The 23,821-nt window shown below is 38.3% G+C and overlaps 1 protein-coding gene across 2 annotated transcripts in view; it reads left to right on the top strand.

Moving 5' to 3' along the window:
• Positions 1–20,964, top strand: part of YWHAB (tyrosine 3-monooxygenase/tryptophan 5-monooxygenase activation protein beta) — a 45,204-nt gene extending 24,240 nt beyond the window's left edge. For both annotated transcript variants that reach the window (XM_077168048.1, XM_077168042.1), the window contains exons 2-6: positions 14,166–14,467; positions 16,559–16,682; positions 17,524–17,687; positions 18,638–18,733; positions 19,045–20,964. In XM_077168048.1, the coding sequence (XP_077024163.1) occupies positions 14,174–14,467; positions 16,559–16,682; positions 17,524–17,687; positions 18,638–18,733; positions 19,045–19,101 (735 nt within the window). In that variant the 5' untranslated portion in view covers positions 14,166–14,173 and the 3' untranslated portion in view covers positions 19,102–20,964. The remainder of the gene's footprint in view (positions 1–14,165; positions 14,468–16,558; positions 16,683–17,523; positions 17,688–18,637; positions 18,734–19,044) is intronic.
• Positions 20,965–23,821: the final 2,857 nt, after the last annotated feature.

Genomic DNA, 23,821 nt, shown 5'->3' with positions numbered 1-23,821 from the left:
TTGTTATAAGTCGTATTGTGTGTGTACTTACAAATAATTAAACCAGTTATGAATACTGTGTCTTTACTGTACCCTGATAGTTCTCAATTTCCAAGAATTTCTCCTAATGAAACTTGAAGTTGTTGGTGCTGTACCAGAAAAGCCCATTTTATTTTGGGAAGTAGGGAGTGTACATTTCAGAGGTCCCAAGCAGTAGTCATGGTTCTTTGGGAGAAGTATGATTTAACTTTTAATGCTTGTGAGGAAGTGGGGAGGATTTAATTTGGAGACCTCATAGGGCCAAAGACTTTCTTTGCATCCTTTAGCAGTGTTGAGCCTTTTATTTCTGTATTACTCTGTTATGATATTACATATATAGGCTTAGCTCTGAATTGGCATTTGGCCCACATTTTCTTAACTGGAATTGAACATAGGTAGTTGCACAGGTTCTATCTTCTAAACTTTGAGTTAGGCCACTAGGTGAATGCTTACTATAAATTAGTCTACTGACTGGAAATGTTCATTCAGTCGTTGGAAGTTGGCTTCCTTTTGCTGTGCCTGACAGTTTTAGGTTCAGTGAAGTAGAGTTATTTAATGTTGGAGATATAGTCTTGATATCAAAGACTTTTGGTTAAGAAAGTTAGACATAATGACACTATATAATTTTAAAACTATAAATAATGTATTTTGGGGGTACTTGTATCAGAGTAAATTAGATTGTGCTGCAGTAAGAAACCACCCCAACATCTCAATGTCAACCGAACAAAAGTTGGGTTGGCAGGAATTTTTGTATTGTAGTCTGTTCTAGTTTGCTAGCTACCGGAATGCAATATACCAGAAATGGAATGGCTTCCAAAACGGGGACTTTAATAAGTTGCCAGTTTAAAGTTCCAAGTCTGAGAAAATGTCCCAGTTAAAACAAGTCTATAGAAATGTCCAATTTGAGGCATCTGGGGAAAAGATACCTTGGTTCAAGAAGGCCAACGATGTTCAATGTTTCTCTCTCAGTTGAAAGGGCACATGGAGAACATGGCGATGTAAGGCATCTGGGGAAAGATATCTCGGTTCAAGAAGGCTGATGACATTCACTGTTTCTCTCTCGGCTGAAAGGGCACATGGTGAACATGGCAACGTCTGCTGGCTTTCTCGTGGCTCTACTAAAAAGGGACCCTCTCCAAAATGTTTCCTCTTTTTAGATTGCAGCAAGCAACTCCACCTTCAGTGGGTGGAGACACACCTCCATGGAAATCAGCTTATCAAAAGTTACCACCCACAGTTGGGTGGGTCACATCTTCATGGAAACAATCAAAATGCTCCCACCCATCAATATTGAATGAGGATCAAAGGGCATGGCTTTTCTGGGGTCCACCACAGATTCAAGACTGGCACATAGTCACTCCAGAATTGAGGTTGACAGAAAGTCCACCATTTTGTGACTGCACCATCTAGAATACATGGCCTTCTAGGTGGCTTGTGTAGGGCAAGAGAGAGTCGAGAATTGCACATAGGCTTTTCAGTTTCAGCCTGGAAGTAGCATCATTCCTGCTTACTTTTCATTGGACAGAACTACCGTATGGTGCCTTCTAATTGGAGGGAAGTTGCTGGAAAATACAGGGGAGCAAATAGAATATTTTATGAGAATTACTATCCCTACCATCTCTCATTCTAGTGATGTGAGTGAAGATGTCAGATGGATGAAGGTAGACTTGCTTCATTGATGGTAAACTTAAAGTTAATGAGCCTTATATAGGACACAGCTCTGAATATGATTTAGAATAATAAGCTGTAGGAAGAAAAATCATAGTTCAGAACTAGAGAAGCAACTCCTGAATTGCTTAGAGTCTGAGTGTATCTTATTATTATTAGGTGTTCCACCTAATAAAACCTTTTAAGGAGCTATTCAGTGATCAGTGTATAAAAGGTTTGAGAAAACGATAAATTGAAGTCACAAAGTTTTGTGTCTTATTTCAGAAAAGCTTTTATAATGGACTCAAGTATGATTCGAGTAGGTCCATGTCCATAGAATTTCTTTCTTGAATATACAGAAATGACTTTTGAAGCAAAGCCATTTTGTGAGTAGAGATTATACTTTGCTGTTTTTAAATTGGTACACATTTTCTGAGTCTTAGTTGTGATACCATGTATATAATAATAAAAATTTGTTGTGGAATTGTAACCCATACCAAACTCTGAAATCTGTTCTACAACTAAGTGTTGTGCTGTGCTTCAAAATTTAATGCTTTTTTGTATATATGCTATTTTTCACCAAAAAAGAAAAAAGAAAAGAAAAAAGTCAGTTATGTTACAAAAATATTTATTCCTTCTAGCCTCCAGTGTTCTGGAGCAACTTGAAGGAAAAATCTGAGAGGATGGTATGGTAGCCCATGACAAACTCTGGGATCTGCCCTGTAAAACTTGTTGAAGGGTGCTTTGAAAATTACTGCTTTTTTCTTTCTTTGCTTTGTATATATATTATACAGTAAAAAGATTGAAATTAAAAATTTGTTAAAAAAAATACATGCCTACTACTGTTTAAAGTGGTATCTCATACCTTAAGATATCAGCATATTTTATGCTGTACTACAGATGGGAAATTTAAGCTGACATTACCTGTAAACTAACCGATTATTGGTTAATAAATTTCTTTAGCTATATAATACCCAAAAATTACTGTACTCTGTAAATAGTATTATATTAGGGAATTAAGGTGAGGTTTATAATTTAAGGAGCTATTCAGTGATCAGTGTATAAAAGGTTTGATAAAACGATAAATTGAAGTCACAAAGTTTTGTGTCTTATTTCAGAAAAGCTTTTATAATGGACTCAAGTATGGTTCGAGGTTCTGTTGCTGTGTATTTTATTGAGTACATTTCATATCTCTCGCAACCTCTACCCATATACAAAATTAGTTCCTTGTATTTATATATAGTGCTTTAAACTTTACAGAGTGTCTTCACTTATATTAGGTTGGTTGTTCCTGACAGCAGCTGCTTAAGAGAGTTAGTACTGTTTTTATTTTCCAGTAAGAAAGTTGAAACACTCAAGAGATTAAATGACTTAACCAAAGTCATACCGCTAGTAAGTAGCAGAGCTGGGGCTAGTTAGAGCTCATATCTGCTTTCTGTTAGTTTTTGTTCTTCCCTTGTAACAAAGTTAGTAAATTGCAGAAGATATAATAATACTAGCTCTCATTTTTCTGGAGCATACTACTTATTACTTATTAACCTACTTATTATTTCTGGATTTTGGGAGGCTGTTTTATATATCTATAACCTAGTATTTAGAGATAAGAATGAAGCCGATCAGGTTGGAATTAAGGTAATTCAGAACACAGGGGTAAGGAAAACATTCTCTATATTTTAGAACCACACCTACTCTTTGAGACCAAAGAATGAAAGGTTTATTTTGTCTCGAACCTAAGTTTTCTGTAGCATATAATCTAACTTAACCTGTCTGGATAACTCATTTGAAACACAGGGAGTCCAGAATAAGAATAAGGGCCTTTAACCCTGAATAGCTTAATGTAATGCCTGAATGCATCCTAGAATATATTAAGCAGATAATCAAAAAGTATTGGCAAAGCCCCTTGAGGGATGGGAGAGAAAATATGGAACTATTAAACTTTACCACTGGGGAAACCCCTGATACTGTGTCAAACTTTAGGGACTCCCAATCAATAGCCCTTGATCTTGAGGCTTAGTCTTGTGAAGCTTATGTAGGTAGTGGAGGAGCTTAGCCTACCTACAGGCATGCCTAAGAGTTACTTCTGGAGGACCTCTTTTGTTGCCCAGATGTGGCCTAACTCTCTCTAAGAGGGTAAGTGAAATCATTGCCCTCCCCACTGCATGGCACATGACATCCAGGGGTGAAAGTCTCTCTCTTGTGGCATGCGAAATGCCTCCCAGGGATGAGTCTGGCCCTGGTACCTTGGGATCAACAACTCCATCCTGATCAAAAAGGGGGAAAAGAAGTGTAACTATTAAAGTATCAGTGGCTGAAAGAGTTCAAATAGAATCAAGAGGCTACTCTGGAGTTAGACATTGCTACCTATCATACATTGCCAAATTCCAACCAAGACCATTCCTGCCAATCCTAAAGAACACTTGGGGCGACATATAAGATTCTACAAAGGTTCCATGCACTAGGGTAACTTTCCAGAAGCCTACAACCTCCAGATGGGTCCCTGGATCATGTAAGTCCCAAAACCTAGAGGGCCCAGGCACTCCAGAACATCAGCTAGTTCCATCTCCCTACCCCATATTATTATTATTATTATTATTATTATTATTATTATTATTATTATTATGAAGCATTAAAATGTTTTATTAAAATATCTTAAAAATTTTTATTAATTTTTAAATTTTAAAAAATGGCAAGAAAGAAGCATTCTTAACATACGATCTTTCTGTTTGATGTATGTAATCAGTAATTCACAATATCATCACATAGTTGCATATTCATCATCATTTCTTAGAACATTTGCATCAATTCAGAAAATGAAATAAAAGAAACAACAAAAAAAATTCATGCATACGAGACCCCTTACCCCTCCCTTTCATTGATCACTAGCATTTCAATCTAAGTTTATTTTAACATTTGTTCCCCCTGATATTTATTTTTATTCCATATGTCCTACTTGTCTGTTCATAAGGTAGATAAAAGGAGCATCAGATACAAGGTTCTCACAATCACACAGTCACATTGTGAAAGCTGTATCATTATACAATCATCTTCAAGAAACGTGGCTTCTGGTACACAGCTCTACATTTTCAGGCAGTTCCCTCCAGCCTCTCCATTACATCTTGACTAACAAGATGGTATCTATTTAATGCGTAAGAAGAACCTCCAGGATAACGGCTTGACTGTGTTTGGGATCTCTCAGCCATTGAACTTTATTTTGTCTCATTTCACTCTTCCCCCTTCTAGTCAAGAAGGTTTTTCTCAGTCCTTTGATGCTGAGTCTCAGCTCATTCTAGGGGTTTTCTCAATTCCTTGATGCTGAGTCTCAGCTCATTCTAGGATTTCTATCCCACTTTGCTGGGAAGATCCACATCTGTGGGAGTCATGTCCCACGTAGACAGAGAGGACAGTGAGTTTGCTTGTTGTGTTGGCTGGAGAGAGAGGCCACATCTGAGCAACAAAAGAGGTTCTCCTGGGGGTGACAGTTAGGCCTAATTTTAAGTAGTCTTGACCTATCCTTTGTGGGGTTAAGTTTCATATGAACAAACCCCAAGATGGGGTCTCAGCCTATAGGTTTGGCTGTCCGCACTGCTTGTGAGAATATCAAGAATTCAACTTGGGGAAGTTGAATTTTCCCCTTTTCTCACCATTCCCTGAAGGGGACATTGCAGATACTTTTTTATTCACTGTTCAGATCACTCTGGGATTTATCGGGGTATCACTCTGGACAAACCAACAAAATCTCATACTCTACTCAAGGTTCCATGTACTTATAGTGTTCAGTTAAGCTGTCTACATAAGTTATATCAGGGAATACACTAGTTAAAATACAAATTTTGTACCAAATAAACATTTTTTGCTTTAGTCTCACACTTAAGTTAAAATTTTAAAATATTAATTACTATCAATTTTCAACACCCTGCAGTAATGACATTCCTATGTTGTTCCTCATTCAAAAACAATTTTTTAAAATTTGTACATTTAGTCACTGTCATTATACACTCTAGGCATTCCTAGATTATACCATCTCAGTGTTTATCTGTCTTTCTGATTTCATTTGTGCCCCCAGCCCTCCTCCCTCTGCCATTCTCACATTCAGCTTTATTCAGTGTTTTAACATAATTGTATTACAATTAGGTAGTATTGTGCTATCCATTTCTGAGTTTTTACAGTCAGTCCTGTTGCACAGTCTATATCCCTTCAGCTCCAATTACCCAATATCTTAACCCTATTTCTATCTCCTGATGGTCTCTGTTACCAATGAAATTCCCCAAGTGTATTCACTGATGTCAGTTCATAACAGTGAGATCATACAGTATTTGTCCTTTTGTTTTTGGCTTATCTCACTCAGCATAATGTGCTTAAGGTCCATCCATGTTGTTACATACTTCATAGCTTTATTCTGTCTATACGGCTGCATGATATTCGATCATATGTATATACCACAGTTTGTTTAGCCACTCGTGTGTTGATGGGCATTTTGGCTGTTTCCATCTCTTGGTAATTATAAATAATGCTGCTGTAAACATTGGCGTGCAAATGTCCAATTGTGTTCTTGCCCTCATGTCCTCCAAGTATATACCTAACAATGGTATCACCGGATCATATTGCAATTCTGTATTTAGCTTCCTGAGGAACCACCAAACTGCCTTCCACAGTGGTTGTACCATTTGATATTCCCAGCAACAATGGATAAGTGTGACTCTTTCTCCACATCCCCTCCAGCACTTACTGTTTTCTATTTTATTGATGATGGCCATTCTGGTGGGTGTGAGATGATATCTCCTTGTGGTTTTGATTTACATTTCCCTAATAGACAGGGAAGTTGAGCATCTTTTCATGTGCCTTTTGGTCATTTGTATTTCCTCTTCTGAGAAGTGTCTAAGTCTTTTGCCCATTTTGTAATTATGTTGTCTCTCTTTTTTTTTGTTGAGTTGAACAATCTCTTTATGTATTCTGGATATTAGATCTGTATCTGACATATTGTTTCTGGATATTGACTCCCATTGTGTAGGCTGTCTTTTTGCTTTTTTGATGAAGTTCTTTGATGCACAAAAGTGTTTAATTTTGAGGAGTTCCCATTTCTTTCTTTCTTTCTTCAGTGCTCGTGCTTTGGGTGTAAGGTCTAGGAACCCGCCTCCTATTATAAGATTTATAAGATATCGCCCCACATTTTTTTCTAATAGTTTTATGGTTTTAGATCTAATGTTTAGGTCTTTGATCTGTTTTGTGTTAATTTTTTAATAGGGTGTGAGATATGGATCCTCTTTCATTCTTTTGCATGTGGATATCCAGTTCTCTAGGCACCATTTATTGAAGAGATTGTTCTGTCCCAAGTGACTTGGCTTGACTGCCTTATCAGAGATCAATTGTCCATAGATGAGAGGGTCTATATCTGAACCCTCTATTCGATTCCATATGTCAGTATATGTATCTTTATGCCAGTACCATGCTGTTTTGACCACAGTAGCTTCATAATACGCCTTGAAGTCAGGTAGTGTGAGGCCTCCAACTTCATTTTTCTTTCACAGGATATTTTTAGCTATTCGCAGCACTGTGCCTCTCGAGATAAATTTGGTTATTGGTTTTTCTATTTCTGAAAAGTAAGTTTTTGGGATTTTAATTGGTATTGCATTGAATCTGTAAATCAATTTAGGTAGAATTGATATCTTAATTATATTAAGTCTTCCATTCCATGAACACAGTATGCCCTTCCATTTATTTAGGTCTTCTGTGATTTCTTTGCACAATTTCTTGTAGTTTTCTTTGTATAGGTCTTTTGTATCTTTAGTTAAGTTTATTACTAAATATTTCATTCTTTTGATTTTAATTGTAAATGAAACTTTTTTCTTGATTTCCCCCTCAGATTGTTCATTACTAGTGTATAGAAACACTACAGATTTTTGAGTGTTGATCTTGTAACCTGCCACTTCACTGTACTCATTTCTTAGCTCTAGTGGTTTTGGTGTGGATTTTTCAGGGTTTTTGACATATAGTACCATATCATCTGCAGACAGTGAGAGTTTTATTTCTGCCTTTCCAATTTTGATGCCTTGTATTTCTTTTTCTTGTCTAATTGCTCTGGCTAGAACTTCCAGCACAATGTTGAATAACAGTGGTGATAGTGGGCATCTTGTCTTGTTCCTGATCTTAGGGGGAACGTTTTCAGTTTTTCCCCATTGAGGATGATGTTAGCTGTGGGCTTTTCATACATTCCCTTTATTAATTTGAGGAAGTTCCCTTTTATTCCTGTCTTTTGAAGTGTTTCAACAAGAAAGGGTGTTGAGTATTCTCAAATGCGTCTTCTGTCTCAATCGAGATGGTCATGTGGTTTTTCTGCTTTGATTTGTTGATATGGTGTATTACATTAATTGATTTTCTTATGTTGAACCATCCTTTCATACCTGGGATGAATCCTACTTGGTCATGGTGTATAATTTTTTTTAATGTGCTGCTGGATTCGATTTGCAAGAATTTTGTTGAGGACTTTTGCATCTAGATTCATTAGAGAAATTGGCCTGTAGTTTTCTTTTCCTGTAATATCTTTGTCTGGTTTTGGTATGAGGGTGATGTTGGCTTCGTAGAATGAGTTAGGTAGTTTTCCCTCCTTTTCAATTTTTTTGAAGAGTTTGAGCAGGATTGGTACTAATTTTTTCTTGGATGTTTGGTAGAATTCACATGTGAAGCCATCTGGTCTTGGACTTTTCTTTTTGGGGAGCTTCTTAATGACTGATTCAGTTTCTTTACTGTGATTGGTTTGTTGAGGTTGTCTATTTCTTCTTGAGTCAGTATTGGTTGTTCATGCCTTTCTAGGAAGTTGTCCTTTTCATCTGCATTGTTGTATTTATTAGTATAAAGTTGTTCATAGTATCCTGTCATTACTTCCTTTATTTCTGTGGGGTCAGTGGTTTTGTCTACTCTTCCATTTCCGATTTTATTTATTTGCATCCTCTCTCTCCTTCTTTTTGTCAACCTTGCTAAGGGTCCATCAATCTTATTGATTTTCTCATAGAACCAACTTCTGGTTTTGTTGATTTTCTCGATTGTTTTCATGTTCTCAATTTCATTTCTATCTGCTCTAATCATCATTATTTCTTTCCTTTTGCTTGCTTTGGGGTTAGTTTGCTGTTCTTTCTCTAGTTCTTCCAAGTGGGCAGTTAATTCCTCGATTTTTGCCCTTTCTTCTTTTTTGATATAGGCATTTAGGGCAATAAATGTCCCTCTTAGCACTGCCTTTGCTGCATCCCATAAATTTTGATACGTTGTGTTTTCATTTTCATTTGCCTCAAGATATTTACCGATTTCTCTTGTAATTTCTTTCTTGACCCATTGGTCGTTTAAGAGTGTGTTGTTGAGCCTCCATATATTTGTGAATTTTCTGGCCCTCTGCCTATTATTGATTTCCAGCTTCATTCCTTTATGATCTGAGAAAGTGTTTTGTACGATTTCAGTCTTTTTAAATTTATTGAGACTTGCTTTGTGATCCAGCTTATGGTTTGTCCTTTAGAATGATCCATGAGCACTTGAGAAAATGCTGTATCCTGCTGTTGTGGGGTGTAATGTTCTATAAATGTCTGTTAAGTCTAGCTCATTTATTGTATTATTCAAATTCTCTGTTTCTTTATTGATCTCCTGTTTAGATGTTCTTTCCATTGATGAGAGTGGGGAATTGAAGTCTCCACCTATTATGGTTGATCTGTCTATTTCTCTTTTCAGTGTTTTCCTCATGTATTTTGGAGCATTCTGGCTCGGTGCATAAATATTTATGATCGTTATGTCTTCTTGTTGAATTGTTCCTTTTATTAATACATAGTGTCCTTTTTTGTCTCTTTTAACTGCTTTACATTTGAAATCTAATTTGTTAGATATTAATATAGCTACTCCTGTTCTTTTCTGATTGTTATTTGCATGAAATATCTTTTCCCAACCTCTCACTTTCAACCTATGTTTATCCTTGGGTCTAAGATGTTGTGTTAGTTAGATTCAGTTGTCAACTTGGCCAGGTGAGCATATCTAGTCTTTTTGCTGCGGACATAAGCCAATGGTACGTGAACCTCATCTGTTGTTAATTACATTTGCAGTCGGCTAGGAGGTGTGTCTGCTGCTTTGAGTGATGTTTGACTTAATTGGCTGTTGCTTAAATGAGAGAACACAACGTAGCAAAGCCTAAGCAGCTCGGCATTCCTCATCTTAGCACTTGCAGCTGAGCCCAGGCATTGGAGATGCAGAAAGAAGTCACCCCGCGGAAAGTTGTTGGAACCCAAGGGCCTGGAGAGAAGACCAGCAGAGACTATTCTGTGCCTTCCCACGTAAGAAAGAACCTCAGTGGAAAGTTAGCTGCCTTTCCTCTGAAGAACTAACAAAATAAACCCCCTTTTATTAAAAGTCAATCCATCTCTGGTGTGTTGCATTCCAGCAGCTAGCAAACTAGAACAGATGTGTTTCCTGTAGACAGCATATAGATGGGTCATGTTTTTAATCAATTCTGCCAGTCTATGTCTTTTGATTTGGAAGTTTAATCCATTAATATTTAGTGTTACTACTGTATGGGCAGTACTTTCTTCTTCTGTTTTGCCTTTTGGATTTTATATGTCATATCTCATTTTACTTCTTTTTACCTTTACTGATAGTCTTCATTTCTATAGTCTTCTCCACATGTCTCTCTATTGTCTTTTCTTATCTGTCTCTAGTGTTCCCTTTAGTATTTTTTCCAGTGCCGGTCTCTTGGTCGCAAATTCTCTCAGTGAATTTTTGACTGCAAATGTTTTAATTTCCCCCTCATTTTTGAAGGATAGTTTTGCTGGGTATAAATTCTTGGTTGGCAGTTTTTCTCTTTTAGTATCTTAAATGTATCATCCCACTGTCTTCTTACCTCCAAGGTTTCTGCTGAGAAATCTACGCATAGTCTTATTGGGCTTCCCTTGTATGGGATGGATTGTTTTTCTCTTGCTCCTTTCAAGATTTTCTCTTTCTCTTTGATATGTGATATTCTGATTAGTAAGTGTCTTGGAGTATGTCTGGTTGGATCTGTTCTCTTTGGAGTATGCTGTACTTCTTGGATCTGTAATTTTAAGTCTTTCATATGAGTTGGGAAATTTTCAGTGGTAATTTCCTCTTAGTTTTTCTCCTCCTTTTCCCTTCTCTTCTCCTTCTGGGACAGCCAGAACATGTATCTTTCTGTGCTTCATGTTGTCATTCAGTTCCCTGAGTCCCTGCTCATAGTTTTCCATTTTTTTCCCTATATTTCTTTTGCTTGTCAGATTTCAGATGTCCCGTCCTCCACTTCACTATCCTATGCTATGCCTCTGGAAATCTGACATTGTAGGTTTCCATTGTTTTCTTCATCTCTTCTACTGTGCTTTCATTCCCATAAGTTCTGTGATTTGTTTTTTCAGACTTTCAATTTCTTCTTTTTGTTCATTCCTTGCCTTTTTTATATCCTCCTTCAATTCATTGATTGGTTTTTGATGAGGTTTTCTGTGTCTATTTGAATATTCTGAATTAATTGCTTCAGCTCCTGTATCTCATTTGAATTGTTGGTTTGTTCCTTTGGGCCATATCTTCAATTTTCCTAGAATGATTCGTTATATTTTGCTGGTGTCTAGGCATTTAATTACCTTAATTAGTTATTGTGGAGATTGTTTTCACTTCTTTTACCTAGGATTTTCTTGCTGCATGCTTTTGTTGTCTGTCTGTTCTTCGGCATTCAGTTCAACTTATTCTAGTCCTCTAGCTTAGGTTTTGTTCAATAGATCAGAATTTTTCAGTTCTTGTTTTTTTTTTTCTTGCCCTGCCTGTATGGTGCCTTTCCCCCACCCCTGGAGGGTCTGTTTAGGTATTATAGACCCCAGCCAAATTTTCCCAGACCACCCTGGTCTCCTCTCAGGAAGAGTCACCTCCGTCGATTTCCCCTGAGGGTGAGACCCAGCAGTTTGGAAGGTTTTCCTATATATTCTCTGGACTCTGTGTTCTTCCTACCCTGTCTAGTATGTGGTGCTTTTCTGCCTCCGGGTCCCACCAACATAAGGTGATTTGGTACCTTTAACTTCAGCAGACTCTCCCTGCTGGGGACATGGTGGAGACAGAAGAGAGGTTGTAGGTTGGCCTTAATTGCTTCCCCTTTCCACACCTTGTGGTCTGAATTCCTTGAGGGAGAGATTCCATGGGAGCTGGGCCCCACCCCTCTCCTGGGGAAGGCACAGGCTCCAGACATGCCCTCAAACAAGCCTGTTCCTGCCTATGCCTGGGGCAGGGAAGCCCAGGAAGCCTTGCAGCTGTATCCAAAGAGTTATCAAGCTGAAGAAACACAGCCACAAAAGATAAAAAGAAAAATCCTTTTCAGAGCAGGACCCCGATCCTCAGGTTTGCTAGTCAAGAACTTAAGTTGGTATGTTGCTCTGTCTATCTCCAGGTCCTATGTGCCCCCTCCTTTCCCACAGGGCCTAGACCTTTTCAGATCCAAAAAAACCTGGTTTTGTTTTGTTTTGTTTTTTTTCCTTATTCTGTCAGCCCTGCCCTGTCTGCACTGGGGCAAAAAAACAGGAACTTCTGCTTTTACTCAAGGTTCAGCTGAGCTGGGCGCCTATGTTTAGTAGTCAGAATTTGTTAATTAATTCCACAACTGGTAATGTCCCTTTCCTTTCCCCTCTGGAAAAAACCTATGGGGGAGGGGCGCCGGCTGCCATGGGCAACTCACGGTTCAGGGGGCACTCGTAGCCGGTCCAGACTGGGGTATGCTGTGTGTCCAATCACTGACGTGGCCCCAGCAGTTGTTCTGTACTGTTCCTGACTATTTATTAGCTGCTTTGGAGCACGAACTAAATCCCACACCTCTCTAAGCCATCATCTTGGCTCCTCTACTATCCTGTATTATTGACAGCCCCTTCCAACTTGAAAAAGGTAGAATGGCCTTAGCCCAAAGACCCCTAAGAGTGGGGGAGAAAGATCAAAGGTGATGGTGGAGTTATACAGAGGAAGTAGGGTTTGACAAACGAGTATCATTGCTGAATCATTATATTGATATTTCTTTTAGTCACCAGTATCTTAGAGCTGCTAAAACCTAAAACTGTGGAATTGTAACCCGTGTCAAACTCTGAAATCTGTTCTCCAACTAATTGTTTTGCTGTGCTTTGAAATGTTGTGGTTTTTTGTATATATGTTATTTGTCACAAAAAAGAAAAGAAAAGTTGGTTGAGATGATTAAATAATTTATTTCTAAATTCTGGAGCAGCTAGAAGGAAAAATCTGAGAGGATAATGTGGTAGCCCATGACAAACTCTGGGGTCTGTCCTGTAACTACTTGTTGAAGAGTGCTTTGAAAACTTGCTTTTTTCATTCTTTGCTTTGTATGTATGTTATACAGTTTTAAAAGTTTAAAAACAATACCATTTAAAATCATACTGCTTGATAAAAACATATTTAAGCTTATTAGCCTCCTATATCCTGGAGCAGCTTGGAGGAAAAAAATCTGAGAGGATCGTATGGTAGTCCATGACAAACTCTGGGATCTGTCCTGTAACTACTTGTTGAAGAGTGCTGTGAAAACTACTGCTTTTTTATTTCTTTGCTTTGTATATATGTTATACTGTACAATAAAAAAGTTTTTAAAATCTGCTATTATAATTTGGTCAGTCCTGTTTTCATATGCTTACGGTTTGTATAGTATGACTATTTCCATCTTTCTAATGTCAGTATTTCCATGTATTTATATTAAAAGATTTAAAAATTGAAAAAAATAACCTCCTTCTGGAGGTTATTCTTATGCATTATATAGATGTCTGTTTTTAGTGTATGATGTATTGGAGTGGCTGGAAGGAAGCACCTGAAAGTCTGAACTGTGTTCCAGTAGCTTTGATTCTTGAAGATTATTGGATAACTGTATAGTGTTTACAGTGTGACCATGTGATTGTGAAAACCTTGTGTCTGGTGTTCCCTTTACCCAGGGTATAGACAGATGAGTACAAAAATAAGGACAAAAAATAAATAAAAGTTGATGGAGATAAGGGGTATAAAAAAATGGGCAGATTGAAATAGTAAAGAACAGTAAACCACTTAAATGAACATTAAAACACTTTAAAATGTGAAAAAAAAATCATACCCTTTGCTTCAGAATTGATTGAATTGATTTGGTCAAAACCAGACAATTGTTGAAAGAAGTCGAATTTGAATTCTATTTTCCTACCCCATATCTACTTGGAGTGTTGCCCTGGGCACGTATTTTACCTTCTCCCTCAACCTCTTTTTCTTCGGGGAGAAGCGGTTGTTGTGACACACTTATCTTGTAGAACTGTTGGGAAAATCTGTTTATTAAAATAATATAAAGGCCCTAGCAAAATACCTCACTATATAGGTGCTGAATATATGCTCAGTATTGTTGATGGTATTTTGAAGTACATGTACTTACCTAGTCATGCTTCTTTCTAGGTGGATTGGAGGAAGTCACATATGCATTTTCCTGGGCCCTGAAGCCTGACATTTGCTTTCTTATTCTCTTGCTCTGTTTTAAGGAGTGACCATGGATAAAAGTGAGCTGGTGCAGAAAGCCAAACTTGCCGAGCAGGCTGAGCGCTATGATGATATGGCTGCAGCCATGAAGGCAGTCACAGAACAGGGTCATGAACTGTCCAATGAAGAGAGAAATCTGCTCTCTGTCGCCTACAAGAATGTGGTAGGTGCCCGTCGCTCTTCCTGGCGTGTCATCTCCAGCATTGAACAGAAAACCGAGAGGAATGAGAAGAAGCAGCAGATGGGCAAAGAGTACCGTGAGAAGATAGAGGCAGAACTGCAGGACATCTGCAATGATGTTCTGGTAAGAGGCCCGTAATTTCTGTTTTAAACAGTGATTTCTAAATAGTATTTAATGTACAATGCAAACACAAACAGCTTATGAGATAGAGGTGCAGACTATGTGCAACTAAGTTTTAAGTGTAGGATGTGATTTTCTCACCTGCTTGATCAGAGCTTGCTCATCACTTTGGGGTATTCTCACTCATCCAGAAGAGCTTTGAGAAAGAGAACAATTAGTCACTGCCTCCATCTTTTTGAAATTGAGGCCGTATCGATAGGTTATTCTATATGTTAGTCTGAGTAGTGATGTCATCTCCAATGAGGGGAGACAGAATCAAGAAGCTGAGCTTTCAGCCTCTCCCCAGTCTTGACTTCATGGTATAAAGTCCTGTTTTTTGTCTGAAAGTTAGGCATGCCCATCAGTTCAGGCATAATTTCATATGAGTCTTAGAGATTGATTCGAACCTGCTTTCTCTTTGCCATAGTCTGGGGTTGGTGGGGAGGGTTGCATATCCTAGAGCAAATCATGATTATATTGTCTCTCTCTCATACCCTGAGCCCACTGGGAACTCTTTTTTTCTTCCAGGTGAAATCAGGTAAAAATGAACGGTGAGGGCTGCTTTGAAGGGAAAAGGAATTCACACTTGTGGATCTACCTCCTCCCTTGCTGGCTGCCTTTCTGAATTACTGCCCATGACACCTTTCTTTTGAAAACCAGTACGAAGCTTGTCAGCCTTCCAGGCAGTACTCTTCATCCCTTAATCATAAGGCGTTAAACCCTTGCTTTCTGTAAAGACTATTAAGATGACTACTGCCCCTTGCATCTTCTCACTCTGATTGATTAAATCCCCTTATAACTAAGTTTTTGCACTGAGCTTCTCTTTTGATTAGACTCATAGTGTAAGAGTGTCATGGCTAAATTTGTTTCATGTTGGTAATTTGGGGGTTTGTTAATGGTGCACTAATTCCTGAATGTTAGGTACATCTGGTATTCAGATGAAGTATGGCATGCATTCCAAAGGCAAGAAAGTTCCATAATTCCTGAAATGTAGACCAGCTTTTAAGAGCATCTGAAAGAATGTGAAGAAGAGCATGGTTCTTACTGCCTCTTAACCAGTTTTTCAGGATGCCACATTCTAAAACAACTCTTCGAAAATATTGCTCTGTTTACGAAGCGTGGACTCCTTCAGAACTACTTTTGTTGTAAGCATAAATGTTTAAAGGAATTTATTTTTAATAACAGAACTAGCTACTCTTTGAGTGCTTACTATGTGCTAGGCACTGTTTAAGTGCCTTTATGTCCGTTAGCTCATTTTCCTTCAGAAGTACCCTAGGAAATGGCTATTATGATCCCCATTGTACAGCTTAGGAAATCTGGGCTCAGGGCAATTAAGTAATATATCCAGGGTCATACAGATACTAAGTGGCAGAGGAAGGATTTGAATCCAGGTCTGTTTGGTTCTAAACTTAGTTCTTGGCAGTTTTGCTCTATTTATCACTTTTTTCCTCCTATAATGTAAATCTTTTTTTTCTTCCAATTACAGAAATAAATATTTACTGTTTAAAAAAAGAAAAACAAAAGAACAGGGCAGAAGAGTATAAATAAGAAAGTAAAAATCACTTCTAATCCCTATTATCCAGAGAACTATTATTAACATATTGATGTATATCCTTCCATACTTTTTCCCTACATATTTGTGTGCATGCACAAATATTTTATTATTATAGTAGGATTGATGTGTTATTTACAATCTTTTGTTTTCACTCAGATTTCTTGTTAGAGCCTTTCCATATCATCAGTGTAGTTTTACATTGTTGTTTTTAAGGCCTGCATAGCATTCCATTGTATGGCTATACTTTAATGAACCTCTTATGGATGATCAAAAGTGTTTAATCAAACCTTATGGAAGGAGGAACCATGCATCTGCTCTTATGACCTGGGCTAAACTACACTTAAAAGCTTTGGATGAAAAATATCATTGCTTTTTTTTTTAACTCTTCGAAAAAAATGACATAGTAGTGGTAGTGTGTATCTTGAGTCTCATACATAGTTTTAACATCTTATAAATAATAAGACTTCAAAATTCTTAATAGAATGTAAATCACTTTTTAGGAGCTGTTGGACAAATATCTTATTCCCAATGCTACACAACCAGAAAGTAAGGTGTTCTACTTGAAAATGAAAGGAGATTATTTTAGATATCTTTCGGAGGTGGCATCTGGAGACAGTAAACAAAGTAAGTATATTCTTTAGAGAAATTTGAACAATTGAGGAGCCAGTTTTCTGTTATAATGACTTAAGGTTTTGGTTTGTCTGTTCACCATAGACACTGACAGCACAGGAGTCAGAATTTAAACAGCCACGCCATTGGGATCATCTGTGATGCATGAGGTTATAGGGGTTGACAAATCAAAATGTTACTAAGGGGCAAAATATGGAAAACATTAAAGGTCTGGAAAGCATTATTTGGTAGCTCTTTTTTTAGAGGCAAAAGTTTAAAATGTTTGGTGGTTTGAAACCACCACAGTGATGTACTTCTTTTATCACATGTATTATGGTCATAATAACAATTATAGCTGTGTTTTATTAGTGCCTACTATTACCAAGTACTGTTGAGTTTAATTTATTCCTCACACAACCCTTGAGTTTAGGTGGGAGTCTGCCATATTTTGAGAAGGAAATCAGGGCTCATGGAGGTTTTCTTTTTCTCTAAGCCACACACCTAGTGAAGAAGAAAGGGAATTTCAAGTTTGGGTCTCTTGACTCCAAAGACAATTTTTCTACTTGAGCATATCGTTTTCCACGTTCTACCTTCTTAAAATTACATCTCTATTTCTTTATTGCTTAAGTAGTTTTTGTCATATGGCCTTTACTTTTCCCCAAAAGCAGTTAATACAGTACTTAGCTTAGAATAAGCATTTAACAGAAGTTTGTTATTGGATGGTAGAGACACTGATACCTAATTTGATAGGTCATTTGCTCCAGTTCAGTTTGGTAAAATTTTTTGATAGTGGATCTGGTGTATGCTGCAACCTGTGAAGGAACCCAACCTTGAATATTTTTCATCTTTCTTATAGCCACTGTGTCAAACTCCCAGCAGGCTTACCAGGAAGCATTTGAAATTAGTAAGAAAGAAATGCAGCCTACACACCCAATTCGACTTGGCCTGGCACTTAATTTCTCAGTGTTTTACTATGAGATTCTAAATTCTCCTGAAAAGGCCTGCAGCCTGGCAAAAACGGTGAGCAAACCCCTCTGGTTTCTGGTCATAGTAAAACAGTGCTTGTGCTTTCTAATAACTTGTTTTTATTATCTTAACATAACTCATTGTCTTAGGATTTTTTGAAGACTTTATGGAGTGGGTTTATACCTATTTATGAAATAAATGTGGGCCTATCATTACTTTTTTATTTCTTCTTCTCACCCCTCCTGCTGGTTTTTTGTTTTGTTTTTTGTCTTTGATTCCTTTGTGTGTGTGTGTGTGTGCGCGCGCAGGGGTGGGGATGTTGTGTAAAGAATTAAGAGTAAAAGTAGAATAGTTTGCTGTTCCTCGTTAAGTTTATATCAAGAGCTGAAATGATAGCTGCGTAAATTAAAGAAATCAGACCACTTTTTTTTCTTCGCTATATTACTGCTTATTATCTTTTTTTGGTAACCCAACTGCCTTTTCCACATATTTTTTAATCTTTCATCATGCTTGCTGCTGCTTTAAAATTTTTTAAAAGTGGGAAAGTTATTTGAAATGAATTCAAAGTTGAAATGAATTCAAAGTTGAAATGAATTCTCAAAGTTCACTTAATCAAATAATATTTAGTGATAGGAATTTCTCTTTCTCCTTTTATTTCTTACATACAGAACTTTTGTGTTTTAGTTTAAAAAACAAAAAAGGGATTACTAGAATTCTTTGGCGATTAAAAATTTAGGTGAATTTGCATAGAATGAATGTGCTGGATTAATAGGAATACCTATTGATTTATTAGGTACAGCAAAGTTCTTATCAAGGAATTTTGTCGTTGTTGGGTGCTTTGTAAATGTGCAGGATATGTTGACTGAAACATTTAGAAAACCATGTAATAAGAGTGTATGTTCCCCTATGAACTATGCAGGAAGAAAAATTAATATTCAGCTGTAAGGGAGAACATTTCTCTGACTTGAGCCTGTAAGTATTTTGCTAATGCCTCTTTGTTTTAGGCATTTGATGAGGCAATTGCTGAATTGGATACACTGAATGAAGAATCTTATAAAGACAGCACCCTGATCATGCAGTTACTTAGAGATAATCTGACTGTAAGTATTACTAATTTCAATGACTATTTCTGGATGGTTTAAAGTCTGTTTCATATTCACCTATTTAACAATTCACTGTATCCCAGATTTAAGAGGGGATTTGTACTCTTGTTAAATGTAGTTAAAATTTGAAATTGTTAAATAATCCCTAAGTGCTAAAGATTTGACCTTTGTGCAGTCATCGGTGTCTGCAGTGGTACAGGGAGAATTTTTAACAGTTGAGTGAGATAAGATTATATACTGACTGAGCTCCCTCCCTAAGCAAATTTCACTAGACCTACTTTGATTGTAGTTTTGTTTTTCTCTTGCAGCTGTGGACGTCAGAAAACCAGGGAGATGAAGGAGATGCTGGGGAGGGAGAGAACTAATGTCTCTCGTGCTTCGTGATTAATTCAGTGTCACTCTCTACCCTCCACATGTATCCCTTTGTGCGATAAAAAAAAAAAAAAAGAATCGTACATCGACTTTCGATTTTTCACAGCCTCAGCCTAGCAAAAATGGTCCATGGGATAAACAGCTGATATTTATATCTAAAAACTCAGATTGGCCACAGAAATGCCACGGCATTCTGAAAGTTTTGATTTTGATTAACAATGACAGGATTTCCGTGTGTTTAATTTTTAAAAAACTGAACACTGTGATTATGGGGTTTTGTAATTTAGCAGAACTCTTATTGGTAGAAAAAATAGAACTGAATTATTGTATAACTTTTTGGAAAGTTTAATCTGATATCAAAATAGTCACTGAAATACAATTCCATTGTAAAGTTGTACAGAAAGTTATAGAGATTATATTGTGACGCTGGGACTTGGAGTGAGACACCTGTCATTTGGCATTCAAGTTGAATAGTAACTCACAGTAGTTCTGCCTGATGTTTGGGGGTTATAAACACTTGGCCAGTTTGGGCTGTTCTACTCAAAAGCTCATGACCACAGATGTTCACTGTGTCCTTCTCTGAGGAAACTCGAAGCCTGAAGTTGATATTCTTTGTGGCAGATAAGTGGGTTATCAAAAAGGTCCAGTGCTCATACACACACATAACTGAACTCCTTTTCCTGCATAATTTGCAGCTTTGTGCGTCAGTAGTGGAATCTGTTTTCCCTGTAACCATGGAGCTAAAGAAAAAGAAAACTGTGTGTCTTACAAATGGTCTTATTTGTTTACTGGATAATATCTTTAAGGATATTTTGCAGAGAGTAGATTGCCTTCACTCAAGGAGTACTCAGATCTTTTGGACTCTTCCTAGCTTGGGCTTTCAAATTTTGAAATCTCAGTATTCTTTTCCCCTGTGCTTTTATGAATTGACTTTGGTTTTCTCTTCCCTGTCTGGGTTTCTGTCCTCCTGCCTTTTTCTTTTGGAATTCTATCTCTGTCTTTTGTTCACTGTTTAATACTGTATGAGCAGGGATGGGGCCTGGAGAGGGTGAGAGAAGCCAGTGAGCATCTGATGGGTGAGCAGGCATTGCTGCAGAAAGTCGCGAAGAGCTGCCAGCACCATAGCTCTGTCTTCCTCCAGTTCTCAACACGTTTGTTATTCTTAAGTCATACCAAGATCTGAATAGAAAAAGTAATCTTAGACATCCACAATTTCTCCCAATAATGCAACTACTAGCCTTGATAATGCTCGTTAGTACCTGTCACCAGATCTCCCAAGTGTACTCTTCCAGCTAAATTCTCAGGCACATTTAAACAAGACCCTATAATGCAGGGATGTTTCATGAACACAGCAGTGGAGAAGGCAGGAGTTGCCAGGCCTGTCAGTCTCACAGTATCACCCCTCTACCTTATAACATTCCATGTAGCTCTAGAGTCCATCTGTTTGTCCATCTGCTGAAATGAGAAAAGAAAAATCCATGCACTGATTTAAAACAAACCAAAAACAATTAAAAAAAAAATCCCTCCTTTCTAGTCGAACAAAAACGTGCAGTTAATATTTGGCACTTGATACAATGCAGTAGTGAATGTGGAACTGAGCCTGTCTGTATATCTGGTAGCTCTTTCTTGCTTTGTTTTTCCTTACCAGTATTCTGCCTAACATTTGCTTTTGTGATGGTTATATTGCCTAGCAAGCACCCGTGGTTGTGAAAATAGTATAGTAAAAAAAGAAAATCCCTGGTTATTGATGTACCTAGACTTGTGTATGTCTTTTAAACAGTTCTAGTTTCACCTTACACGGAATAATCAGGAAAGTGTTAAACATTCAAAAGTGAAATAAAGAATTTTATCAGTTGGTTGCCGGTGAATTAATGCTTCATGCCATCTCTATCACTAGCAGAACTAGAATAGCTAGTCTGATCACACTTCTCTTTGGCTCTATGCTTTCTTTAAAAGTAGGCAGTAGCTTTCTCTCACCCTTCAGAACCATAAGTCAGGGTGTTATAAAAGGAAAGAAATTACCATTCATTAAAGCAAAGCATCTTTCCACCTATTACCTGTTGCCTCTTCTCCACCTTCCCCAAGAAACCATCCAGGTGTTAGGTCCTCTTTTATGGCAACCTGAGATTTGTGTGGGCAGTTACTCTGCATGGCGTTCAAGTGCCCCTCCCCCCTTAACCCTTTAATCCTCAATTGTAACCAAGCAATGAGAGATGGTTGGTTAAGTCTTGGTTATCTCCAAGGTAGTAACAAACACATCGGCTCTAACATTTTAGGATTAGTGTGCAGTACTGTATTTCTTTTTTTTTTTTTTTTTTTACTTTTATTGTATAGTATAACATGTATACAAAACAAAGAAAAAAGCAATAGTTTCAAAGCATTCTTCAACACGGAGTTACAGGACACTTCCCAGAGTTTGTCATGGGGTATGATACCATCATCTCAGATTTTCCCTTCTAGCTGTTTAATACATGTTTTTGTTTATTAAAATGTTATCAGTATTCAGCTATAAATGATATTGTAGGTCAATTTTTAATTTCTCATTTTTAATTCCATATTTAACTTTTTTTAATTTTTAATTTTTTTTAATACCAAAAAACACCACACAAACACAAACATTCTTATTTTGATCATTCCATTCTACATATATAATCAGTAAGTCACAATATCATCACATAGTTGCATATTCATTGTCATGATCATTTCTTGGAACATCTGCATCTATTCAGAAAAAGAAATAAAACGGAAACAAAAAAAATTTATACATACCATACCCCTTACTCCTCCCTTTCATTGATCACTAGCATTTCAAACTGAATTTATTTTAACATTTGTTCCCCCTATTATTTATTTTTATTCCATATGTTCTACTCGTCTGTTGACAAGGTAGATAAAAGGAGCATCAGACACAAGGTTTTCACAATCACACAGTCACACTGTGAAAGCTGTATCATTATACAATCATCATTAAGAAACATGGCTACTGGAACACAGCTCCACAATTTCAGGTAGTTCCCTCCAGCCTCCATTTCCTCTTGGATAACAAGGTGATATCTACTTAATGCGTAAGAATAACCTCCAGGATAACCTGTCCACTCTGTTGGGACTCTCAGCGATTGACACTTTGTCTCATTTCATTCTTCCCCCTTTTGGTCCAGAAGGTTTTCTCAATCCCTTGATGGTGAGTCTCAGCTCATTCTAGGATTTCTGTCCCACGTTGCCAGGAAGATCCACACCCCTGGGAGTCATGTCCCACATAGGCAGGGGGAGGGTGGTGAGTTTGCTTGTGTTGGCTGGAGAGAGGCCACATCTGAGCAACAAAAGAGGTTCTCTTGGAGGTGACTCTTAGGCCTAATTTTAAGTAGGCTTGACTTATCCTTTGTGGGGTTAAGTTTCATATGAACAAACCGCAAGACTGGGGGCTCATACTGCTTATGAGAATATCAAGAATTCAACTTGGGGAAGTTGAATTTTCCCCCTTTCTCATCATTCCCCTAAGGGGACTTTGCAAATACTTATTCACTGTCCAAATCACTCTGGAATTTATCGGGGCATCACTCTGGGCAAACCCACAAAATCTCATGTCCTACTCAAGGTTCCATGTACTTACGGTGTTCAATTAAGCCGTCTACATAAGTTATATTAGGAAATGCACTAGTCAAAATACAAGTTTTAGTACTGTATTTCTTCATGGGATCTCTGAAAAGCTTCTACACTCTCAGAGGGAGAGAGAGAAACTCAAGGGGAAATATTTTAGCCCAAAATTATGATCGGTCCCCTTGCTCCTGTAAGGCTGGGCATCTAGACTAGCTCTTCCTCACCTAGTTCCAAGCTGTTCCACCTGGTGGGTGAAGTCATCTCCACCCAAAGGTCAGTGGGAGTCTACCTGCAGCAGCAGGGAAACTGGGAGCATTCTCCACAAGAGGCAAGGTGGAAACTGGTCTGTTGGATGGAGATTTTTCAAAAATGGCTTTACACCACAGGTAGTTTCAGGCTACAAGTGTCTTGGATTGGCATGGGTGTCTTACTACTGGGCTTGGGGACACCACCTCGCATTTGTTTTCTCCTCTTAGGCCCCTTCTGTTCCCCAAGAGGGTGGGTCACAAGTAAGAAGGTGGTGAACCTTCCTGGTCCCCAGGTGAAATGGCTTAGCCCAGAGAAAGGTGGGCAGGGAGTAACCCAGGAAGAGGTCCTGACAACCGAACAGCCAGTGGCATGGCAGACCGAGTGGTTCTCTGTGCCCCTCACACGAGGCCAGCCCCCCCTGACGTCCCAGGTTACAAAACCTTTTCCACCCTTGGTGCAGAGAGAGGGTGGAACTGCGTCCAGGCCCTCTCCGCGTAGAAGGGAAAAAAAAGGATAAAATTCTCTACACAGCTTTGAAACGGTCTGACTTGGCCTTCTACTCACGTTTACATGTGAAACTCGCACAAAAAACACGTTCAGTCCCTGCGAAAAAAAGGGCCTGTTGCCGTTTGACAGGGAAAGTGAAGGGCCCCAAAGGCGACCACGAACTCAAGGGTTAGAAGCGGGGTCTCCGCGGCTCGCCCTGGGCTGGGGGCAGAGAAGCACCCCACCTGAGGCTTCTAGAACGTAGACGGGCCCCAGGTGCGGGGCGCGGGGGGAGGAGGCGCCGGGCGCGCGCGCGATTGGCCCGCAGGCCCCGGGGGGCGGTTAAAGGAAGGGGCGGCCCGGCCCCGGGAGCGTGAGGCT

Source organism: Tamandua tetradactyla, chromosome 1 (assembly GCF_023851605.1).
Source record: "Tamandua tetradactyla isolate mTamTet1 chromosome 1, mTamTet1.pri, whole genome shotgun sequence".
Lineage (NCBI taxonomy): Eukaryota > Metazoa > Chordata > Mammalia > Pilosa > Myrmecophagidae > Tamandua > Tamandua tetradactyla.
Note: the sequence above shows the minus strand (reverse complement) of the source record. Positions and strands in the feature narration are given on the sequence as shown.